The sequence below is a fragment of the Notolabrus celidotus genome, chromosome 16 (assembly GCF_009762535.1).
Source record: "Notolabrus celidotus isolate fNotCel1 chromosome 16, fNotCel1.pri, whole genome shotgun sequence".
In the NCBI taxonomy this organism is placed as follows: Eukaryota; Metazoa; Chordata; class Actinopteri; order Labriformes; family Labridae; genus Notolabrus; species Notolabrus celidotus.
Genome location: NC_048287.1, coordinates 30,587,246 through 30,606,253, shown reverse-complemented (window position 1 = coordinate 30,606,253; position 19,008 = coordinate 30,587,246). Strand labels below are relative to the sequence as shown.

General features: G+C 39.6%; 1 protein-coding gene across 2 annotated transcripts; it reads left to right on the top strand.

Annotated features, from left to right (window-relative positions):
- The first annotated feature begins 894 nt into the window (after positions 1–894).
- On the top strand, positions 895–12,398 carry slc39a7 (solute carrier family 39 member 7). 2 transcript variants are annotated; one of them, XM_034704709.1, is made up of 8 exons: positions 895–1,056; positions 4,631–5,043; positions 6,462–6,630; positions 8,033–8,110; positions 8,202–8,330; positions 8,433–8,531; positions 10,667–10,863; positions 10,943–12,398. In XM_034704709.1, exons 2-8 carry the CDS (start codon positions 4,639–4,641, stop codon positions 11,195–11,197), a joined length of 1,332 nt encoding a protein of 443 aa, XP_034560600.1. In that variant the 5' UTR covers positions 895–1,056; positions 4,631–4,638; the 3' UTR covers positions 11,198–12,398. The 2 variants fall into 2 exon arrangements, with proteins under 2 accessions (XP_034560600.1, XP_034560599.1); XM_034704708.1 differs by having other exon boundaries at positions 895–1,079.
- The last annotated feature ends 6,610 nt before the right edge of the window (positions 12,399–19,008 follow it).

Sequence of the window (19,008 nt, the reverse complement as noted above, 5' to 3'; positions counted from 1 at the left end):
TGAAACTTCTTCTTGATTGTACTTATATCCCCCCCCCCCCAATAAAGTAATATCTTATCTTATCTTATCTTAAAGCTGCTGTGAGGAACTTTTGTTTTGTATCAATTCTGGCGCCCCCTTGTGGACAAAGTGATACCTCTTATCTCTTGTCCTATACATACAAAAGTAGTGTTTCGAACAAAAAACTCATCCTGTTGTCTTTTAACAGTCAACTTTATCAGGCAATGTGATTCTTGTCCATGAAAACAGTCAAATAAAGGCTGTTTCTGAAGGAAGATGTCCATCATCTGGTCTGACACCTACCCCTCAGGGCGGTTTCAGGCGTTAAAAATGACAACAGAGAAGGTGTCAGTGTTGCTGCTGATGGTCTCGTTTGCTATTGAAGGTCATAAAGAGGCATCGGTATTATTTTCAGTCTGTTTCTCAGCCAGTTCAAAACTCCTCACAGGAGCTTTGAATAAAGTATTTCTGACTCTGATTCTGAAGACAACTATTTCATAATTAATTTTAAAAATATGTTCAACTAATAAACTGAATATAAAGAATAACATCTATTACATCTATGTTCCTCCCATACACAGTTATATAACCAGACAACACCTCATTGTTCTCTGTTTGCATTCAAAGTCAGATCCTGCTCTCCTCCAGGATGCTCCTCTCTAAACTACCTTTAGTGTTGAGTCACAGAGAACTCACATAATCTCGCGATATCTCATCAGACTGCTTATCATTCCTCCTTTGTCCACTTTACACAACCACAAATGATCACTTTCAAAAGCATTTATGCGTGCAAACTTATCAAAACGTTATAAAATCACCCTCACATCTTCATATGTGTGATTTGTCGCACATGAACTGGTAGTTTAATGTGATAAATACAGAAAAGGGAGCAAGGGGAGGAGACACTCTCGTCGAATGGGAATGAGTTCTCGCGAGATTTCGGTGAGTTGAGTAAATGCCACGTCTTACCAGCAGAAACATCAACGCAGAGAGAAATATCAGAGGTTTCCTAACACTACAGCACACAGGACAGAGAGACATCCAGGGAACAGACAGGTACTGACCCCTCACATTCACTTGTAAGTATCTTTAATGTGTTTAAATGGGATTTAAAGACGAAGCTGCAGCAACACGTTAGCTTGTTGTGTGCATGCTAGCTAGCAGGCTCCTGCAGCTTTCTGAACAACTTAGTGACTCTAAAGGATCACTGGCTAATGTTTGAAGAGCAGGTTTTCACTGTTTACTGTGAGATTAAAGAGGAAACTTTCACATGTTAAGAGATTATCTGCATTTAGCATTCACACTGGATGTGTGAAGCTGCATGAAAAATATAAACAAACCGGATAAAGCTGTGTCAAACTCAAATTAAGTGTTAAATAAGCCAATAAAGACATCTTCCCTGGAGTTATAATCATTAAAAGTGACTGTAAGCATGCTTAAGTGAGGGTGCAGTACAATGTGTACTAATGCACTCAGTTAATCTTAAAGGCTGGACAGGTAAGGAAGCAAACATGGGCATATAAGCATGATTTTGAATGCACATCATGCTTTAATGTTTGATCTAAATAGCTTTCACAGTATCATCAAAGACCCAGCATCAAGTCAGGATCAGATCCAGTCCCATCTTCCAGACAGGACTCAGTCTGATCACATCTTAATCCACCATGAGCAGAGCACTTTGCAGCATTTAGCAAGTTACAGTGGCAAGGACAAACTTCCTTTAACAGGCAGAAACCTCCAGCAGGACCAGACTCATGTTAGACACACATCTGCTTTGACCGTGTTGGAGAGAGGGATAGAGGGAGATGAAGAGAGAGAGAGAGATGATAGTGGGGAGACGGATAGTAGTAGTTGTAGCAGCTGGAGTCTGGCACGTCCACAGCAGCAGAGATCCAGAGGAACTTACGAGACAAGGGAGCTCAGGGACTCCAGAAAGGTCTATGAAAAGAGAGGGAGACCAGAAGAAAGAAAAAGAGGAGGATAAATGGTAAAAGAATGACAGAAGGAAAATACGGGGTGAGAAAGAATAAAAAGAGAGAAGTGAAGAAAGAAAGAATGAAGTAAAAAAGAAAGAGAGACAGGAATAAAGGAAGAAAAGAAAGAATGAATGACAAGGGAGCTCAGGGACTCCAGAAAGGTCTAAGAAAAGAGAGAAGAGAGGGAGACTAGAAGAAAGAAAAAGAGGAGAGTAAATGGTAAAAGAATGACAGAAGGAAAACATGGGGTAAGAAAAGGAGACATAAAGGATGAAGAAACATGGAAAGAAGATAGAAAGAAAGGAAAAAGGAATAAAAGAAAGAAAGAATAAAAAGAGAGAAGTGAAGAAAGAAAGGAAAAAAGATTGAAAGAAAGAAATAAAGTAATAAAAGAAAAAATGAATGACAAGGGAGCTCAGGGACTCCAGAAAGGTCTATGGTTAGTAACTTTAATGGGACAGGAAGAGTTAAAGTGAGAGACAGGCAGAGAGAGGAGAGAGAGGGAAAGACAGGATCCCAGTGAGTCAGTCTAAGCCTATAGCAGCATAACTAAGACCTGGTCCAAGCCTGATCCAGCTCTAACTATAAGCTTTATCAAAAAGGAAAGTTTGAAGCCTACTCTTAAAAGTGGAGAGGGTGTCTGCCTCCCGGACCCTGACTGGTAGATGATTCCAAAGGAGAGGGGCCTGATAACTGAAGGCTCTACCTCCCATACTACTTTTAGAGACTTGAGGTACGATGAGCAGGCCTGCATGTTGGGAGCGTAGTGTTGTAGAGGGGTAATAGGGCACTATGAGCTCTTTAAGATACAAAGGTGTCTGATTATTAAGAGCTTTGTAGGTCAGAAGAAGGATTTTAAATTGTATTCCTTGTAGAGAAGCTAACTCGGGAGAGATGTGCTCTCACTTCCTAGTTCTTGTCAGTACTCGAGCTGCAGTCTTTAGAGACTTGTTGGGGCCGCCTGATAAAAAAGGGAATTCCAGTAATCTAACCTGGAAGTAACAAACTTGTTTTTCTGCGTCGCTCTGAGACAGAATGTGAAATATTGTGGAAGTGAAAAAGTGAAAAAAGTGAAAGCATGCTAAAAAAAAAATGATGCACCAGCCTCTTCCTACAGAACTCATGATGCTGATGAGTCACTTCTTTTATTGTGTTGGAATAACCCTTTATTGAACTTCCTCAGGTGGGAATGTTAGCTCTTTATGTGTGCAGTTTGTAGCTTAAAACTTTGCAACATGCTTATGGTGTCACGGCCAGCTTTAGGAGACTCACCAGGCCCTTCATGTGACGACAAAATCTTCACACTGAGCGGGATATGTTTGAACTGGTAACTGGCGGCCAAATTCCACCAGACCCGTGTCCGATCCATCACAGCACCCGATCTGATAAGTTTCTATTCTAGTCAATGTGTTAACTTCCACTGGATCCGCTCCGTTGCGTTCCGGCTGCGTCTATTGATGCCGGATGCCGGAGCACGACGCATCAATCTCAACAGAGCAGATGGAGCGGGACAGGAAGTCAGGTTTCACCAAAACAAAATGAAAACATCCGGTTAATTTTCAGAATAAAACACTCTAAGAGGAGGGAGGGAAGGAGAGAGGAGGGAGGTAAATAAATGGGTGAGGATTATGAGACAAAAGCTGGGGAAAGTGTGAGCGTAGAAAGTTGGACAGGAGAGGAAGGGAATGAAAAGGGAGGGAAGAGGAAGAGTTCCATCTCTTCTTTCCTACATCGCTACCTTTCTCCCTCACTTTCCCTACCTTGCTTCCTCTCTTTCTCCCTTCCTCCTTTCCTTCAACTTCATCCCTAGTTTCCCCCACCCTACCTTTATCCTGTTTTCCTCCATCATCTTTTTCTTTCTCCTCCTTCTGGTGTTGAAAAATAAAGCTCATGCTGAAGCACTAAACAACCTGCAGTACCTCGAGTGTCCACTTGAGGCAGACTCCAGAAGTGAGTAAGACCCCATTAGACTCTGTGTTAAATGTTACTTTTTAAGGCCTGGTGCTAAAAAAACAAGGTTCTGTCTTTATGGTTCATAAATTTAGTCACAAAAAATAAACAAAAGGTGATTTTTAAAAATATTTCTTGAACATTTTGTTGATTTTAAGATATTTATCATGAAAACATCCGGTTAATTTTCAGAATAAAACACTGTGTTATCACTAGATCGTATTTCACTTAACTACAACAACAAACCGTCATGATGAGTGGAGCCAGGCCTGGAGTCAACAGGTCAGAGGTTTTCAGAGGACCAGAAAGACAACATGGATGAGGGGAGGAGGAGGAGGAGAATCCTTGATTCGGTGATTACTGCAGGAGAACCTCTGTCACATGACTCCGGCTGTCCGGAGGTCCTGCTCCGTGCTGCGTTCTGAAAACACAACTGGTGGGTGTTGACGGCCGAGAGACATGGAGCTGGACTGCAGCGGGTCGGAGACGGACCGGACACAGATCTGGTGGAAGTCCCGTGTCAGGAAAATGTCTGGGCAGAGCTGAGGCTTCAAATAATCTTTCTGGAAACAACTTGTGCGAGATAAAAGTCCCAAACTTTATGAAATAATGACCAAAATAATGTTTAAAATGTGACGTGCTGGAGCGTGACGACTTCTTCAGTGTCTTAGAGTTTAACTGAATCGCTCTTTTCTTCCTCACAGACGACATCATGGGCTGTTTACGTCTGCTGGTGCTCACATCTGCACTACTCCTGTTAGCCTCCCACCCATCAACCGGTCACAGCCACTCCCACGGGGACCACGGACACGCCCACTCCCACGGCCACCACGACCACGGCCACCATCATCACGGACACGCCCATTCCCACGGCGGAGACGATGAGAGGATGTTCCACGGGGCGAGCAAGTGGAGCGCTGAGGCGAACCTGCCGTTGGAGGAAGAGGAGGAGCATCACGGACACGCCCACTCTCACGATCACGGACACGCCCACTCTCACGATCACGGACACGCTCATCAGGATGATTTCATCCGAGTGAAAAGAGAGGAGAGTGTTCACGAGCACTCGCACGGAGAAGAGAAGGTGAAGAGGGACACGCTGCAGCTGTGGATGCAGGTGAGGTCACATCTGGCGCCTTGTACACACACGTTTACACATCGCATCATCACCATCTCTCGCTGCTCTGTATGCAAATTACAGCAGAGCATCATCCGCCTTCATCAGACTGTAACAATGAAAGCATGATAACAGGAGCAGACTGACAGGATGCAATGAGGCAGAAAGGGAAAGGATGTTTTTAACTGATGTCATATGAATCAGATAAGACTTGTTTTGTTATCACACAGATCGTCTTTGTGTCATTCCTGTGTTGCATTATTACAAACTCTGATAAACCGCGCCCTCGTCCTATCTCTGGATCACAAATCATGTCTTAAATCCAAGCAGCAACCTCCAGTCTGAAAATATGAAGCCCATGCAGAAGTGCTAAAAACTGCAGTTCATCGAGCGTCCACTTGAGGCTGGCTGCAGAAACACAGGAAACCACATACACACCCATTCAAAGAAGACGATCTTTACAGCAGAAATAAACATGTTTACAGCCTGGTTCAAAAAAACGTTCAGGTCTGAAGAGCTCATTTCTCTCTCAGCTCACGCTGTATGGGGGTGAATTTATTGTAAGATACTAAACTTACGAGTTTTGCCCAAATAAGGACATGCCTGACTTGATTAAGAGGCAGGCACCCTGTAGCTGTTAGTGAGGAGGCTAAAGGCCCGCCTCTTTACCTCACACTAGCTCGGACGAAGTTATGTTGAGTTCAGCATTTCCAATATGGCACCCGCCGACCATTGGCTTCAAAACAGCGCTTCAGAAACAGATGGTTGAATTTGCCATTTATGTGAAGAGTTCCTCTTGTAATCCAATCACCTAGTTTGGATTTTAGTGGCAGGTTCAAACAGGACCTCAGACAGGAAATGATCTGCATATTGAAAATGCAGACTCAACCACACTTTCTGTTGACCTCAGAGGTAAAGAGGGGAAGTTGAGACAGCTTTTAGCCCCTTATTTGAAAGCTACAGTGTCAGTCAAGTCAGCTAAGCACCTAATTATGCGAAACTCGTAAGTTTGATATCTTAAAAAGTGACGAGTTATAAAAATATTTCACTGATTCAGACCAAAACCAGTCGGAAAGTCGGATGTAAACAGCTTTATTCTTGTTTTAAAGATCAGCTTTTGTCAATGGGTGTGTATGTGGCTTCAGTGCTTCTGCAGCCAGCCTCTAGTGGACACTTCAGGAACTGCAGTTTTTTTAAAAAGTTATGTTTTTGGGGTATTTTTGCCTTTAGAGAGACTTGAAATGAAGGGAGTGGAGAGCAGGTGAAGACATGCAGGCCGGGAGTCGAACCAGCGACCGCTACCACAAGGACTGCAACGTCATGGGCGGACACTTAAATTGCTTGGCTAATGGCGCCCTGAGGAACTGCAGTTTTTAACATTCATATTTCCTTCTCCCTCCATCCCTCCATCTCTGCAGGCTATCGGAGCGACCCTGCTGATCAGCGCGGCGCCTTTCCTCATCCTGTTTCTGATCCCCGTTCAGTCCAACAGCGACCAGCACCAGAACCTGCTCAAGGTGCTGCTCAGCTTCGCGTCAGGCGGACTGCTGGGGGACGCCTTCCTGCACCTCATACCTCACGCTCTGGGTAGGAAGTAGATCCAGGAACATCCCACACTTTCACTCGATGTGTGTGTGTGTTCGGTCTGATCTGTATTTATTAGTTCAGACTTTTTAAGAACCAGTTATTTTGCTGACACGCTCATTTTTCTCAATAAGAACGAGTAGTTTGAAAAGTGGATACTGAGAGTCTGAGATGTTTCTCTTGTTGCAGATAATCACCGTTCAGTGGGAATGATCTTAGTTTTTTTTAATAAGTACTTGGTAATTAACATCTCAAAAGATGGATCACAGAGAATACTTTGAATTTGCATCAAACTATGGATTTATATCCTAATCTGCACCACAGTCTGTCTCCAGCTTGCAGCCAGAGATGCAAACTCTCAGAGTATAAAAGTAGATCAGTTAATAAATGAGTTAATGAAAAAGAACAATACAAATAATAAGTAATATTAATAATTAAAATAAAGAAATAGATGAAAAAAAAAAAATTATGTACAATAAAATAAATAGGTTAATATTATAATAAATGAATAAATAAATAAATACAAAAGGGAAAAAAATGATAAAGTGATGTTTTTTGTATAAGAAAGCAAAAAAGTAGATAAGTAAATAATTTACTTAATGGAAAAAAAAAAGAAGTTAAAATTAATAAATAAATACAGAAAAAAACAATAAACAAAAAAGTAAAAGGGTTAATATTATAATACATAAATAAACACAAAAGGAAAAAAATGATAAAGTGTTGATTTTTTTTATAAGAAAACAAAAAAGTAGATAAGTAAATAAATTACTAAGTGGAAAAAAAAACAATAGAAATAATAATAAATAATAATGTTTAAAATAAATAAATAGAGAGAAGATATAATATACAATAACATAAGTAGGCTAATATTATAATAAATAAATACAAAAGGAAGAAAATGATAATAATAAAATTATGTTTTTTTGAAAAAGAAAACAAAAAAGTAGATAAGTAAATAAAGTGCTTCATGTTTCAAAATAATAATGAATAATGATAATTATTTAAATAAACAAATAGAGAGAAAAAAAAGAATTACAATAAAATAAATAGGCTAATATTATAATAAATAAATACAAAAGGAAAAAATGATAAAGTTGTGATTTTTGTTTGATTTAATTAGTTAATGGATATAACAATAGAAAATAGTAATAAATAATGATTTAAAATAAAAAACTAATTAATAGAGAAGAAAATAATAAAAGTGAAAATACAATAAAAAAATGTTTTAATATTAAAAAAATAAATCAATACAAAAGGAAAATGATAATAAAAAAACAAACAGAAAAATAAAAAGAATAAACACCACATGTGATAACCTACAGCTACTCTTTCAGCAGCTTTAATGCAACATTGAGATAACTCCGCTCACTGCCCCTCATGTCTGTGTTGTGTTTGTTCTCCACAGAGCCGCACTCTCACCATGAAGAGGAGCACGGACACTCACATGAGAGTGAGGAGTCACATGACCACGGACACTCTCACGGTACACAGCTACTGATTTTAAAACTGACGAAAGACGCAAATAGAAATGTATCTTTTAGTCACACCTCTAACACGCTCCCTCTGTCCTCTAGGAGCCGCCCACGGTCACATGATGTCAGTGGGTCTGTGGGTGCTCGGCGGGATCATCGCCTTCCTGGTTGTAGAGAAGTTTGTGCGTCTGGTGAAGGGAGGACACGGACACTCACACGGACACTCACACGGTACGAGTCCTCACAGCCAATTCAATCAAAAGTCATTCACATTAAAACTCTCTGAAATCTGTCGACCTCTGCACCCGTGACCTGATTTGATTTTGTTCTCAGATGCTCCTAAAGCGAAGGACAGCGACGGAGAAGAAGAAAAGGAAGAGAAGAAAGAAAGCAAAGATGAGAAGGAGCCAAAGAAGGAGGAGCAGAGCACAGGTGAGCTGTTCCTTCATCACTGACTCTCAGCTGATTACAAACTGATGAGCTCACAGCTCCCTCTGCTGGACAGTTATTGAATTGCTTAGATTTGATCCATGTGTGGATGAGGCTTGATGATGACGTAGTGTTTCTTAGTGATTCAATCTCAATAGAGTGGAAGGGAATAGAGTGGAAGGGAATAGAGTGGAAGGGAATAGAGTGGAAGGGAATAGTGTGGAAAAGAATAATGTGGAATGGAAGGGAATAGAGTAGAATGGAATTGTGTGGAACGAAATAGAGTAGAATGGAAGGGAATAGAATGGAATCGAATAGAGTGGAAGGGAATAGTGTGGAATGGAATAGAGTGAATGGAATAGCGTGGAAGGGAATAGAGTGGAATGGAATAGTGTGGAAGGGAATAGTGTGGAAGGGAATAGTGTGGAAAAGAATAGTGTGGAAGGGAAGGGAATAGAGTGGAATGGTATTGTGTGGAATGGAAGGGAATAGTGTGGAATGGAATAGAGTGGAAGGGAATAGAGTGGAATGGAACAGAGTGGAAGGGAATAGAGTGGAATGGAATAGAGTAGAATGGCATAGTGTGGAACGAAATAGAGTAGAATGGAAGGGAATAGAGTGGAAGGGAATAGTGTGGAAGGGAATTGTGTGGAATGGAATAGTGTGGAAGGGAATTGTGTGGAATGGAATAGAGTGGAAGGGAATAGTGTGGAATGGAATAGATTGAAAGGGAATAGCGTGGAATGGAATAGAGTGGAAGGGAATAGTGTGGAATGGAATAGCGTGGAAGGGAATAGAGTGGAATGGAATAGTGTGGAAGGGAATAGTGTGGAAGGGAATAGCGTGGAATGGAATAGAGTGAAAGGGAATAGCGTGGAATGGAATAGAGTGAAAGGGAATAGCGTGGAATGGAATAGCGTGGAATAGAATAGCGTGGAATGGAATAGCGTGGAAGGGAATAGAGTGGAATGGAATAGTGTGGAAGGGAATAGTGTGGAAGGGAATAGTGTGGAAAAGAATAGTGTGGAAGGGAAGGGAATAGAGTGGAATGGTATTGTGTGGAATGGAATAGTGTGGAAGGGAACAGAGTGGAATGGAATAGTGTGGAAGGGAACAGAGTGGAAGGGAACAGAGTGGAAGGCAATAGAATGGAAGGGAACAGAGTGGAAGGCAATAGAGTGGAAGGGAATAGAGTGGAAGGGAATAGAGTGGAATTGTATGGAGAGGAAGGGAATGGTGTGGAGTGGTATAGTGTGGAATGTAAGGGAATAGAGTGGGATGGAATAGAGTGGAATGTAAGGGAATGGATTTGCATGGAGTGGAATGTATAGCGTAGAATGGAATATAGTGGATTGGAGGGGAATGATATGCAATAGAGTGGAATGGAACACAGTGGAAGGGAATGGAATGCAATCGCCCTGAATGGAGTGTAATATATTTGTAGAAAGCCTCATGATCACTGAACTGTTCCAGGTCTGTTGTGGAAGTTTTTTAATGAAAGAGTCTGTAGAGAGAATGAAAATGAATAAACTGACTCATACTGAGGAACATGAGGTCACATCCTGCTCTTATAGTAAGAGTTAGAAGTTTAATGGTTACAGATGTTTGTATGCCTTCACCTCCTTGACTGCACCAAGCATTTTCATTTAAAGTGGATCTCTGCTCCTGAAGTTTAACATGTGTGCCCTCAAACTAAACTCCCACAGAGCGCTCCTCCCCCTTTGACTGATGTGTGATCTTTGACTCTCCAGTCAAGCTGCTGCTGAGTGCTGACTCATATGTGAGGTCCAGATTAACAGCTCACGTCTTTGGACCTGAGTGAAGTCGCGTTGTCTTTTGATCCAGTGTCTTGTTTACACGCTGGGTGAGAGTGAGCTGCTGCGGTTGTTGTTTTGGCTTCACTTCAGTCGCTCGTGTCAGCTCAGGTATGCGAGTGCTGCTGGAAGACTCAATGATCAGAGCGACGTGTCAATCATCAAACAGACACGAATAGTCCTTTAAGACAATAGGATGGGTGAATACAGTGTGTTCTTTGAGTGCTATCATCCTGTCAAAGTCCTGTGTCACCTTTGATCTGAGGTGTTAATGACCTTGTTTACTGTCTAACCTCCTTCTTCTCTTCTCCTCCGCTAACGCAGACATCAAGGTGTCGGGTTACCTGAACCTGGCAGCTGACTTCACACATAATTTCACCGACGGCCTCGCCATCGGAGCGTCGTTCCTGGTTAGTCCAGCAGTCGGCACCGTCACCACCCTGACCATCCTTCTGCACGAGGTCCCACACGAGATCGGAGACTTCGCCATCCTGGTCCAGTCCGGCTGCACCAAAAAGAAGGTAGCCGAGTCCTCACACGCTGTTTTGCACAAGACTGGAATGAAATAATCTGTTCTGACCTCATCCTCTGTCCCGTCAGGCGATGTGTCTGCAGCTGCTCACAGCCCTGGGAGCGCTCGCCGGCACAGCTTGCTCCTTATTGGCCGAGGGCGTCGGTGCCGCAGCGACCGCCTGGATCCTCCCGTTCACCGCCGGCGGGTTCGTTTACATCGCGACGGTGACCGTGCTCCCGGAACTGTTGGCGGGCCGCTCCAGCTTCGGACAGTCTCTGATGGAGATCCTGGCCCTGCTGTTCGGAGTCAGCATGATGGTGCTGATCGCCGAGTACGAGTGAGACGCAGCGGAGCGGGGAAGAAGAAGCTGCTCTTAAAATCAGACGAGGAAGGGAGAAAGGTTAAAGGTCAGAGACGGTTGTTCAGGGTTCAGCTGGATGAAATAGTCCGGGGTGTGCTCTCTTGTTTTTTTTTATTATTGATTGTGTTTCAGGACGAACACCACCTACAAAAGGATATATTTGTTGTCTTGTGTTTTTTTTTAGCGGCACACTTCATTTGTATTTGTTTGTTTATCAGCTCCTAAAAACGACTCAGCAGGAGAGACTGGACAGAAACAACCTGTGGGTAACGTTTTTTGAGGACTGCCGTGTCGTTTCCTGGACGGGACAGGGGATGACATCTTTCACTAATTCTGCTCCAAAAAAATTCACTCTCCCTCCGCTTCTGCTGGAGGATCTTTCTGCTTCGTGTCACTGCAGCTTTAAACAGAGAGCCTGTCCCATCACAAGACAGGCTCCACTGCGTATTTCTGATCGCTTCGTCCGATGCTGGCTCTTTAAAAAACGACATTTCAGAGCGGTTACGGTGCAAGAGCAGGGAAGACGTCAAGGTTTCCTCCTGTTCAGTTTGATTTCTCTCAGGTGAAGCGCAGATGATTTTAAACCTCGGCCCTGTCTAGTCTTTACATAATGAGGCTGAATAGTTGGACGTGCTTTCAGCCCGCAGCGCTGAAACAAGCTTTAGATGCTGCAACTTAATCGTTCCGTGCAAACATTCCAGACTCAAGTCCATGACTTTATCTCTTCCAGTCTCACGTTATCCAAACTTCGTAGAGGATCCTGAAACCAGAAACAGCCAGAACACTGCTTTCCTCCAAACCTCCAGACTCCCTCCATGAAACCTGTTTTTAAAAAAAGGGAAAGTTCTCTGACAGGAAGGTCTTTTCTGCAAGAGTCTGTCTGCTAATGTCCTTAGACATCATTTGAGAATGTCGGCGGCAAAACATACACATTTATGTATCAAACAGCATTTGATCCGATAACATTCCCCTTCATGGATTCGCCATAACGGTTCTTCAATTACGCCAATTTTTCTACCTGATTACATTCACACACGTAGACAAACAGGGCCCTGGTTTAAAAACACTGTGCTTCCTCTCACGTCTGTTTGTTTTGGAGAAAAATAATGAATGTTAGTATTTTTACAATCCACAGAATAAAAGTTAATGTTGTGGCCTCTAAAGATGTGTCAGAAACGGCATCCTGTTTCCTCTCAAATCATTCAAATTTTCATGACGGGAGAAGTCGTGTTGAACACCCACACACCCACACACACACAGTGCATGCATTTATCTTCACACACTCAAAGCTAATACATAAAGGTTAAAGTGGAAGAGCTGAGACCAAGCTGCACAGTTTGAAGGGATTATTTTTAAGCACTTTTAAATTAAAGACAGTTATTCCATTCAAATCTAATCTGTTCAATTGAACTCTATTCCATTCCATGCCCTTCCGTTCCTTTCAACGTTATTCACTTTTATTACATTCTATTCCCTTTCATTCCTTTCCACTCTATTCCCTTTCATTCCATTCCACTTTATTCCCTTTCATTCCGTTCCACTCTATTCCCTTTCATTCCATTCTAATCTCTTCCATTGAACTCTATTCCATCCCATGCCCTTCCATTCCTTTCGAAGTTATTCCATTTCACTCCATTCTGTTCCCTTTATTCCATTCCACTCTATTCCTCTCTTTTCCCTTTAATTCCATTCCACTCTATTCCACTCTTTTCCCTTTCATTCCATTCCACTCTATTCCACTCTACTCACTTTCATTCCACTGTATTCCCTTTCATTCCATTCTAATCTCTTCCATTGAACTCTATTCCATTCCATGCCCTTCCATTCCTTTCCAAGTTATTCCATTTCACTCCATTCTGTTCCCTTTCATTCCATTCCACTCTTTTCCACTCTACTCACTTTCATTCCACTTTATTCCCTTTCATTCCATTCTATTCCTTTTCATTCCCTTCCACTCTATTCCCTTTCATTCCATTCTAATCTCTTCCATTGAACTCCATTCCATTTTATTACCTGTCATTCCATCCAACTCAATTCCAATCCATTCTGCTCAATTTCATTCCATATCATTTTATTCCGCTTATTTCTACTCTTTTCCATTCCCTAAAGACACATCCTGTGTGAATCTGAAGCTTGTTTTCTTGTTTCATGGAACACAAAGGTGACAGTTTATAAGCTGCTGTCACCAAACATGACCACAAGAGGGAGCCGGAGATCCGTCAGTCTGCAGGTGTTCAGATGTAATAAAAACAGATGGATTATATTACAGATGGATTACAAAAACACAACAGAAGTCTGACAGCTGATACCTGATACATGCCAAGACAAATTACACCCAGAGTCTGTCTGGTAATGCTCTCAGACATTTAAAAAGATCAGCCTGAGGCCGTCGTTGGCAAACATGCACATTTTATGAACATCATTTGATCCGATAACATTCCCCTTCATTGATTCTTATTACAGTTCAGCAATTACAATAATTCTACCAGACAAATGAAGTGACAAACAGGTTTAAAAACACTGTGCTTCCTCTCATGTCTGTTTGTTTTGGAGAAATTATGATTGTTAGTATTTTTTACAATCATCTGAATTAAAAGTTAATGTTGTGGCCTCTAAAGATATAGCACCCACACAGTGCATGCATTTATATTCACACGCTCACAGCTAATAAATAAAGGTTAAAGTGGAAGAGCTGAGACCAAGCTGCACAGTTTGAAGGGATTATTTTTAAGTACTTTTATATTGAAGACAGTCACTAAAATTCCATTCCCTTTTATTCAATCCCATTCTATTCCTTTTCATTCCATACCACTTTTTTCTACTCTGCTCTATTCCATTCTATTCAACTCTACTCTTTTCCCTTTCATGTTTTTCCATTCTATTCCCTTAAATTCAATTCCACTCTATTCCGTTCCACACTATTCTATTCTATTCTATTCCATTTCATTAATCTCCATTCCATTCCCTTCCATTCCATTCCCTTTCATTCAATTCCATTCCGCTCTATTCTATTCCATTCTATTCCATTTCATTAATCTCCATTCTCTTCCCATTAATTCCATTTCCCTCTCTTCCATTCGGTTCCATTTATTCCATTCAAATCCATTCCATTCCACTCTATTCTATTCCATTCTGCACTATTCTATTCTATTCCATTCCATTCCATTTCATTAATCTCTACTCTATTCCCTTTAAATCAAGACTATTCCATTCCATTCTATTCCCTTTCATTCCATTCAACTGTCTTCCATTTCATTCTATTCCCTTTCATTCCATCCAACTCAATTCCAATCCATTCTGCTCTATTCCACCCCACTCCACTCCATTCCTTTTCATTCCATTCTATTATATTCTGCTCCATTCCATCTTCTAAAGACACATCCTGTGTGAATCTGAAGCTTGTTTTCTTGTTTCATGGAACACAAAGGTGACAGTTTTTTAAGCTGCTGTTATCAAACATGACCACAAGAGGGAGCTGAAGATCCGTCAGTCTGCAGGTGTTCAGATGTAATAAAAACAGATGGATTATATTACAGATGGATTACAAAAACACAACAGAAGTCTGACAGCTGATACCTGATACATGCCAAGACAAATTACACCCAGAGTCTGTCTGGTAATGCTCTCAGACATTTACAAAGAACTGTCTGAGGCCGTTGTTGGCAAACATGCACATTTTATGAACAGCATTTGATCCGATAACATTCCCCTTCATTGATTCTTATTACGGTTCAGCAATTACAATAATTCTACCTGACAAATGAAGTGACAAACAGGTTTAAAAACACTGTGCTTCCTCTCATGTCTGTTTGTTTTGGAGAAATAATGAGTGTTTGTATTTTTTACAATCATCAGAATTAAAAGTTAATGTTGTGGCCTCTAAAGATATAGCACCCACACAGTGCATGCATTTATATTCACACGCTCACAGCTAATAAATAAAGGTTAAAGTGGAAGAGCTGAGACCAAGCTGCACAGTTTGAAGGGATTATTTTTAAGTACTTTTATATTGAAGACACAGTCACTAAAATTCCATTCCCTTTTATTCAATCCCATTCTATTCCTTTTCATTCCATACTGCTTTTTTCTACTCTGCTCTATTCCATTCTATTCAACTCTACTCTTTTCCCTTTCATTTTATTCCATTCTATTCCCTTAAATTCAATTCCACTCTGATCCGTTCCGTTCCACACTATTCTATTCTATTCTATTACATTTCATTAATCTCCATTCTATTCCCTTTAATTCCATTCCATTCTCTTCCATTCCATTCCCTTTCATTCAATTCCATTCTGCTCTATTCTATTCTATTCTATTCTATTCTATTCTATTCTATTCTATTCTATTCTATTCCATACTTTTCTATTACATTTCATTCTCTCCATTCTATTCCCTTTCATTCCATTCCACTCTCTTCCATTCCATCTATTCCCTTTCTTCCAATTCCAGTCTATTCCATTCTGTTCCATTCCGCTCTATTCTATTCTATTCCATTTCTTTAATCTCCATTCTATTCCCTTTAATTCCATTCCATTCTCTTCCATTCCATTCCCTTTCATTCAATTCCATTCCACTCTATTCTATTCCATTCTATTCCATTTCATTAATCTCCATTCTCTTCCCTTTAATTCCATTTCCCTCTCTTCCATTCGGTTCCATTTATTCCATTCAAATCCATTCCATTCCACTCTATTCTATTCTATTCTATTCTATTCCATTCTGCACTATTCTATTCTATTCCATTCCATTCCATTTCATTAATCTCTACTCTATTCCCTTTAAATCAAGACTATTACATTCCATTCTATTCCCTTTCATTCCATTCAACTGTCTTCCATTTCATTCTATTCCCTTTCATTCCATCCAACTCAATTCCAATCCATTCTGCTCTATTCCACCCCACTCCACTCCATTCCTTTTCATTCCATTCTATTATATTCTGTTCCATTCCATCCCCTAAAGACACATTCTGTGTGAATCTGAAGCTTGTTTTCTTGTTTCATGGAACACAAAGGTGACATTTTTTTAAGCTGCTGTTACCAAACATGACCACAAGAGGGAGCTGGAGATCCCACAGTCTGCAGGTGTTCAGATGTTATAAAAACAGATGGATTATATTACAGATGGATACAACAACAAATACCTGATACATGCCAAGACAAATCACACCCAGAGTCTTATTGTTTTCTTAATCGCTGCTGCTGTGGCTAGCGTCAACTCTCGGCGCATGGCCGAATACTTCCTGCTACAGTCAGCAGAGTCAGGAGATTACACTGAAGGGATGGACATTGTGCAACAGTGTTTACAGACAGAGATATCCATCAGATAAATAAAAGAAAGTGACTCTCATGAAGAGCTGGAAGCCAAAGCTTTTAAAAACCTACTTTAAAAGAAACACTTAGGGAGGAGAAAATCTACAAATATGGGTTTAAAACAATCAACTTTAAAGATTGCACTGATTCTGTCAGCCTTCAGACTTAAGTCCCAATTTTGGATGATCAAGCACGGCCCGCCATCAGAAAACCTGAGCTGCTGATTGGCTCCCATGGTGCCTCCGTTATGCATCTTTAGGCCGGACTTGAGAGGCTTCAAACGTGACCGAAAGCAACTTTAAAAGTGTGCTGAGCGCTTTTACTGACAGACACAGAAGCAAGAAAGCCAAACTAAAGAAAAGGAAAAACATCAATGTTTGTTTGTTTTAATTAAAAGATTAAGGAGGGAAAAAGAGGCGAGTGAAAGGAACAAAATGTGCATAAAAAGCACAAACACCACACATTAAAACACAACGAGCAGTTTGAGGATGAACATAAGCTTAGGTTAACATTTTCACATTCTTGCAGCGGCCTGTTTTTTAATTTGTTTCTGTCTCATAAGAAGCTGCCGACTCATCACGCTGCTTTGTCTGATATATGATGAACAGCATGAAAGGCCCCACCTGAAGAAACTCAGCTGCTGTGTCACCTTTTCTGTTGTGTAACTTTGAGCTCAACGCAGAATGTGATCAGGAGGGAACTTAAAAAGCAGAGTTTAAGAAAATGTGATCAAAGTAATGTCCAACCAATTTTAAAATAGAAGATAAAGAACATTAAAAATCTTTAAAAGTGTGAAAAAAAGGAAACTCTGAGAGGAACCAGGAGCCAATCAGAGATCAGGACAGACCTGGATTAAAAACCTTCTTTAAAAATGATACTTATTTAAATTAAAAATGTTAAAATGGGTTTAAAAAAACTGATTTAAAAGACTTCACTGATTCAGACCTTTGTTTTGTTTTTTGGTTGTTGTGTACCTTCGGGCTCGACTCACACACACACTTCAAACGTGACTTAAAGCTACTTTAAAGTACAAAATGATTTCACTGACCAGCTCTTATTATTAGATTAGTTGAACTGACTCATAGGAGGACACTTCGGCATCACAATGGAACTAACCTAACAAGGTAATTTAATTCATGTTTAGGGAAGTTGAATTAGGAAGATTAAAGAAGCTAAAAAAGGAGAGCCGGTCTGACTTTGAATGATTGACGTGTTTTCTTTCAGTACTTTAAAAGAACACAGCAAACTCATGTGCTTTAACGTCATCAGTAAAAACATTAAGTTTTATACTTAGTCAGACTGAAAGATGCTTTAAATAACAACTTTAAAAGCAGAGTTTACAAAGTGCTTTTAAAGACAAATAATACTCCAAACCCAAACTGTTTGAAATGTCATCTGACAGCAAGTGAAAAAGACCAAAGTGCTGAACAGCCAAATGTAAAACCTTCAAAGACCACAAAACAATAAAATACTTTAAATGGAAGATAACTGGAATTAAAAGACCTTTAAAAACTCTTTCACAAAATAAAAGACTTTAGAATAAATGAACAAACTCTGAAACTACTGAAGACGATTAGGGCCACTAAAAAAAAAAAAAAAAACTAAGAGGAGAGAGAAAAAATGTAAGGTGTAATTTTGAGAATCTGAGATAATTTACATTTTAATTTATTTTCCTCAGAATTCAGAGATTTAAGTTATTAAAGCATTTTTAAAATTTAAACTGTGGGTTAATTATTATTATTATTATTGTTATTATTATGTTTTATCATGCATGACACAACAAACTCTAAAATCTATGGAAGATAACTAGGGCTGCTGAAAATATTTTTTTAAGGTCCAATTTTTTTTAATTGAATTTTTTTTTAATTCCAAAACTTAAGAATTTGGAGATTTTTTCTCAGAATTTGGAGTTTAATGTCAGTTATTAGAGCACATTTAAAATCTAAACTGAAGGATTAATCATTATTATTATTATTATTATTATTATTATTATTATTATTTTGACATGCATGACACAACAAACTCTAAAATATATGCAAGAGGATTAAGGCCACAAAAAAAACCCAATTATTTTAAGGTCCAATTTTTTAACATTTTTAAAGTCAGAATTTGGAGATTTTTTTTCTCAGAATTTTGAGTTTAATGTCAGTTATTAGAGCACTTTTAAATTTAAACTGAAGGATTATTATTATTATTATTATTATTATTATTATTATTATTATTATTATTATTATTATTATTATTAATATTATGTTGTATCATGCATGACACAACAAACTTGAAAATCTATGGAAGATAACTAGGGCAGCTAAAAATTTTTTTCAAAAGGTCCAATTTAAAAAAAAAAATAATTTTAAGTCTAAGACTTAGGCTAGAATTTGGAGTTTAATGTCATTATTAAAGCACTTTTAAAATCTAAACTAAAGGATTAGTCATTATTATTATTATTATTATTATTATTATTATTATTTTGAACATG

Coding starts and splice junctions, on each gene's coding strand:
- slc39a7 (XM_034704709.1), top strand. CDS start 4,639: ATGGGCTGTTTACGTCTGCTGGTGCTCACATCTGCACTACTCCTGTTA. Junction 5,044..6,461: donor CGCTGCAGCTGTGGATGCAG/GTGAGGTCACAT, acceptor CCATCTCTGCAG/GCTATCGGAGCGACCCTGCT. Junction 10,864..10,942: donor CCGGCTGCACCAAAAAGAAG/GTAGCCGAGTCC, acceptor CTGTCCCGTCAG/GCGATGTGTCTGCAGCTGCT.